The 5,314-nt window shown below is 48.3% G+C and overlaps 1 protein-coding gene across 3 annotated transcripts; it reads right to left on the bottom strand.

Moving 5' to 3' along the window:
• Positions 1-981: 981 nt before the first annotated feature.
• LOC133367182 (uncharacterized) lies at positions 982-4,889 on the bottom strand. Of its 3 annotated transcripts, none has more exons than XM_061591090.1 (2): positions 4,665-4,889; positions 982-2,725 (listed from the first exon to the last, which is right to left on the bottom strand). In XM_061591090.1, the coding sequence occupies exon 2, from the start codon at positions 2,711-2,713 to the stop codon at positions 1,733-1,735; it is 981 nt and encodes a 326-aa protein (XP_061447074.1). In that variant the 5' UTR covers positions 2,714-2,725; positions 4,665-4,889; the 3' UTR covers positions 982-1,732. The 3 variants fall into 3 exon arrangements, with proteins under 3 accessions (XP_061447074.1, XP_061447075.1, XP_061447076.1); XM_061591091.1 differs by lacking the exon at positions 4,665-4,889 and adding an exon at positions 3,867-3,958; XM_061591092.1 differs by lacking the exon at positions 4,665-4,889 and adding an exon at positions 3,456-3,844.
• Between the last annotated feature and the right edge of the window lie 425 nt (positions 4,890-5,314).

Genomic DNA, 5,314 nt, shown 5'->3' with positions numbered 1-5,314 from the left:
AGACCAGGGTTCGAATCCCTACATAGCCATGAAGCTCACTGGGTGACCTTGGGCCAGTCACTGCCTCTCAGCCTCAGAGGAAGGCAATGGTAAACCACCTCTGAATACCGCTTACCATGAAAACCCTATTCATAGGGTCGCCATAAGTCAGAATCAATTTGAAGGCAGTCCATTTTATCCTGCTTTAACAGTCATGGCTTCCTCCAAAGAATCCTGGAAACTGTAGTTTGTTAAAGGTGCTAGGAACTGTAGCTCTGTGAGGGGTTTCCTAACCACTCTTAGCACCCTTCACAAACTATGGTTCCCTAGATGTGACCTATGTGCTTTTTAAGGCTCAGATTCAACTTTTACCAGATCCATGGAAAAGCAAAGGGAGGATGGGTGGCCACACCTTATTTCTGTTTCTCGGGGGGGGGGGCAGGAGCTGATCTGGGAGAGGGGGGAGAGAAGTGCCGGAAGAGTAGCACCCACAGCACTTGTTCAAAGCCAGATTCACCCACAGGCTTAAAAAGGTTAGCAACCCCTGATCTGCTGGGTTAGGAAAATCCTGTGGCTCAGAGTAAGCCCTTACAGTCAGGGTTCCTTTTTGCCTGAGAGTCAGGCTAAATTTGTATCTGCCCATATAAATTAGCATATGCAAACGAGAGTCATAGCCAGTGCCCTGCGTGCTTTATGTACCTAGCAATGCCCCACTTCCAGCCTTAGAAACAGTAATTCAAAGCTTGAGAGGCAGCCCTGCAGAACTTTCTATAATATAGACATATATCACAAATCTGCTCCCTCATGGTGAAACAGAGGCACAGCCATTTTTTCTCTTTTGTAAAAAAAAAAAGGGGGAAAGTCACAACTCTTATCCCTGGTTGCCCTGTTTCCAGGGTTTTCCAAACCTCTGAGTTCATTGACCTCTTCATGAGCTTATACAGTTGTCATCAACCCCGACCCAAATTCTTAGGACTGTAAATGAAATAAAGTCAAGAAATATCAATATATAATCAACATTTATTAATCATCAGTCACCATTACCAGGAATCATAAAATGTAAACGATAATACTGTTGCATTGTGGAATCATTTTATTGAATATAGAGATTCTGCAATGGCAAGGGAGGTGTACTCTGTACATGCCCATGCTCTTTATTCCTGAGGCTTATAGTTTGTAATTATTTTTTTCTCACTATACCTCGTGATCTTCTTTTCTACCCCAAGGCCATTTTTTATCTCCTTTTGACCCCTAGGTCCCATTGCACACTCCCATTGGCCATGGGAGGGGGCATTATTTGCCACTTTAGGAAATTCTACTCTACACCACTGCATGGAGGCCAGAGGGGTGGGGAATCCATTTATCAAAATAATTAACCACAGATGCATTAGAATGGATTCTCATCTCGTGGTGAGATTTGGCAAGTCCTTGGTTCAATCAAGAATAAAAAGTGTGTTTAAGCAGTTTATTAAGCTCTTGTGAATGCAAACACACACACACACTCCCCAAGAAATCTTTTATATTAGGGATGAGGAATCTGTTGCCCTCCAGATGTTGCTGGATTGTGACTCCCATCAGCCCTGACTATTGGTCATGCTGGCTGAGGCTGATGGCAGTTGGAGACCAACATCTGGAAGGCCACAGGTTCCCCGCCTCTGATTTACTGAGTTTATTTATTTCAGAATCTGAATTTCAAGAATACCCAAGCGGTGTACAGAAATACGTTGAGGTTCCCCTGAGAGCAGGTCGATTTTCAGGATGAAGAAGGCAGAGGGACCTCAGAGGGCGGGTCACAGCTGTGAGTGACCGCAATTTCCCTGCAAAATAAGATGGCCTCTTTCCCTAGGCCTAGCCGATACTGCCACACGTAGGCAACTTCTTCAGGCTGTAGCGTGAGTTGCAGGGTCTCCTCCTTCTCACAGGTGTCTCTCCATTCCTCCTGCTCTGTGTTTAGGCCCACTCCCCCGTATTGGCTTGGTAACGCAAACTGGGCCTTGGCTAGCGCCATGGCAACAGAGCCTACCTCTGGAGAATCGGGCAGGGATGCCACCATCCAGCCGCACCCGACGTCAGCCAGCTTGTCTCTGGCGCAGCCCACTTTCCGGAAGACTCCCTGTAGCTTGGTGATGGGGACGTTGGAGTAGTTGTGGAGAGTCTTCAGCAGCTCCCAGGCCCCGAATGCAGGCCCCTTGGCGAGGCCAAGGCCTCCCGGCAAGAAACTGAGAACGCTGGGGTGGAAAGAGAAGAATTCTCCACTGAAGTTATCCCACAGCTGCCAATAGAGGTAACTGCGTTGGCTTCCCATTTTCTCGTTGGACCATTGATGGTGTCCTGGGTCCACATCTGGATCTGGCTCCCCTGTGGTCAAGTCCCTTACTGCCGTCACGGTGCCTGGGCTCAGAATAATGCCAAAGGAGCCACCGGCAACAATAAAGTAATGTTGCCCGGTGCAGCAGCTGGGATGCAGGCGACGGGCCTGTCCTCTAGGCTCTGTACACAGGTCCTGGGTTTCCAGGAGTTTGTTGTCCCTGATGACGTAGACGGAGTTGTGCCAACGGGAGCTGAAATAGTGTTCACCATTCTGTAGGGAAGGGTGCAAAGGCCAGAGCTCAGCGCAGGGCGAGGTTGGTAAATTGGAGAGGAGTAGGTAACAGTTCAGGTCAGGGCGGACAATCACATCTCCGGCCCTCGTGCTGAAAATGTGGACTTTGGGAACTTCCTTATGCAGAACCATCTCTGACAAGGCCTTTATGGGCAGATGAGGGGAAACAGAGATAGAAAATAAGAAAGGAGGCAACCTCATTTTTACAGAATCTCTCTGTCTCTCTCTCTCTCACACACAGTTTCATCCATCCCAACTCTAGGAACGGAGGAAGCTGCTTTATACAGAGTCAGACCATTGGTCCATCTAGCTCAGTATTGCATACACTGGCTGGCAGCAGCTCTCCAGGCTTTCAGGCAGGGGACATTCCCAGTCTCGCCTGGAGATGCTGGGGATTGAACCAGGAACCTTCTGCAGGCAAAGCAGATGCAAAGCTCTACCACTGAGCTACAGTCCTTTAGACTGCTACCTATTTTTTCTCTCTCTCTCTTATTCTGAGCAAATTCATCACCTGTATGAAACCCAAGAAACGTTTAAATCAAGAAACTCTTTGACAAATCAGACATTACCTTAACAGCCTGATTAGGATTTTTAAAAATGAAATAGCAGCTCCCTCCCCATTTTCATGAGGACCTCAGCACAGAAGGGAGATGTAACTTTCCTTACCCAGCCACAATCCTGAGAACTCCGCCCCTCAAATCTCTGACCTTCACACTTCAATTTTCCTTCGAGGGAAAAAAACTCCCATTCCATGTTAGAAACAGAAAAAACTGCCTCATAGTGAGTCAGACAGTTGGTCCATCTAGCTCAGTACTGTCTACACTGACTGGCAGAGGCTCTCCAGGGATCATACAGAGAACATTCCCAGCCCTACCTGGAGATGTTGGGGAGTGAACCTTGGACCTTCTTCATTCAAAGCAGGTACTCTGCTCCTGAGCGATGCACCTTCCTAAAATCGTGTCTGACACAGCAGGTCAGTGGTTTTGCCAGTAAAGTGAGGAGTATCATCTTCCCAAAGAAAACCACTCCTGTGTGCCTCTAACGCCAAAGAGAAATTAAACAGGGGCAGCGTTTGGAGACACAATGATGGAAAAAAACCTTCACTTGTTGAATGTCTGCCTGGCATGTGACTGTTACGGGGGGAAACTGCTAGAAAATAAAAGTGGCAAACCCTGTGCAGTCCTAGCCCCAACCCTAGTTTAACAATTATTCATAGTATACCACCCCCTCCATTCCTGATTATTTTCCAGATTCCATTCCCCTCCCCTCCATTCCCAATGCTCACAGCTGTGACACCTGCCACGTTCCACACCGTAGAAATTCTGGGTTCATGCAAGTCAAAAAAGCTTGTTTATGTCTCACAGTGTTGGCTCCTCCCCTTTCAACTGGCCCCGCCTCCCTAAGCCTAAACCCGAAGGGGGCTCAACATTTCTCTCCTACACAATATTCATTACCCCACCCCCCAACCAGCCAGCATGTGACAAATCCCCATGGATTGGCTGCAGGATCCCCACATCTCTCCACCCACCCATGCAGTTTTCTTGAGAATAAGGTGGGTCTCCTTATCTGCTTTGTTCATATGCTAGTATTGCTATCGGAGTTTTGCAGAGTCAGTTGTGACTCTGATGAACAGTCCTTTTACCTACAGTTCCTTGAAAGTCTGGAAGCTGATGCACAGAACTCCTCTGAACTGAACCCCCCCGCCTCCCAACTTAAAATGGCCATACAGAGACTTTGAGGCATGTGATGGGGACCTGCGAGTCTGCGGCTAACTGGACAAACGGGCCAAATCTCTCAGCTTCTATTTGAACCCCGAACTCCATCTTGGAATGCCTAAGAGGGTATGTTGCAATCTATACACAGAATGCAGAAAATGGCCGTTGTGGTGAAATGGTCAGTTTTGGATTAGAACTGAGGAGGCCCAAGTTCGAATCCCCACTCACTCAGTCATGGATCTCTGAGCCTTGCCAACCTCGCAGGGTCATTGTGCTCCTTGAAGGAAAGGTGGGATATAAATATAATAAATAGTGCGTGGGGGGTGAGTGCTTCTAAGGACGGCAAGTGAGCCAGAATCACTACTGACCGGCAACGGAAGAGGGGGGTGACTCCTTCAAGCCCTCTCCTGTGAGGACCCCGACTGCATTCAGATCAGCTGTCTGTCTGAGGGGAGATCTGTGCGGAGAAAGCCGGCCTGTCTTCCTGTCCCGAGGTCCCTGCTCTGCTCTAGGAACTGATCTGGGGTGGGGGTTGGAAAGAATGTTTCTGGGGAGGGACTGCTCTTTACCAAGGGCAAGGCAACCAGAACCGCCACTGACATCACCTGTAACTTGAAGAACTTCTGCTTGAGCTTGCCTCCTCCCTTCCCCCCTCCACATTCCTTTTTCCTAATGTGTCGTGTCTTTTTAGATGGTGAGCCTGAGGACAGGGGCTGCCTTAGAACTGATTTTTGTAAGCCATTAACAAAGAAGCACCCAGAGGAGGCTGCTGTTAGTCATACTCCTCAATTGGCCTTCATGTCCAGAAGCATCATTTGGTCTGAGTAGGGTTGCCAGGTTCTGGGCCTGAGAATGACTGTATCTTTAAGGGCAGAGAAAATTCAGCCAAGTGCAGGTTTTCTTGCAACACTGTAATGGGAAAAACCACAAGGTGGAATTCTCCCTTCCCCCTGCACAACTTTTAAAGATACAGAAGACCGCTTTGTTGCCAGGCCCAGCCTCCAAAAGGTCTTCTGTA

This window comes from Rhineura floridana, chromosome 11 (assembly GCF_030035675.1).
Source record: "Rhineura floridana isolate rRhiFlo1 chromosome 11, rRhiFlo1.hap2, whole genome shotgun sequence".
Classification (NCBI taxonomy): Eukaryota; Metazoa; Chordata; class Lepidosauria; order Squamata; family Rhineuridae; genus Rhineura; species Rhineura floridana.
The sequence above is the reverse complement of the archived record's forward strand: the minus strand, read 5'-3'. Positions and strand labels throughout refer to the sequence as shown.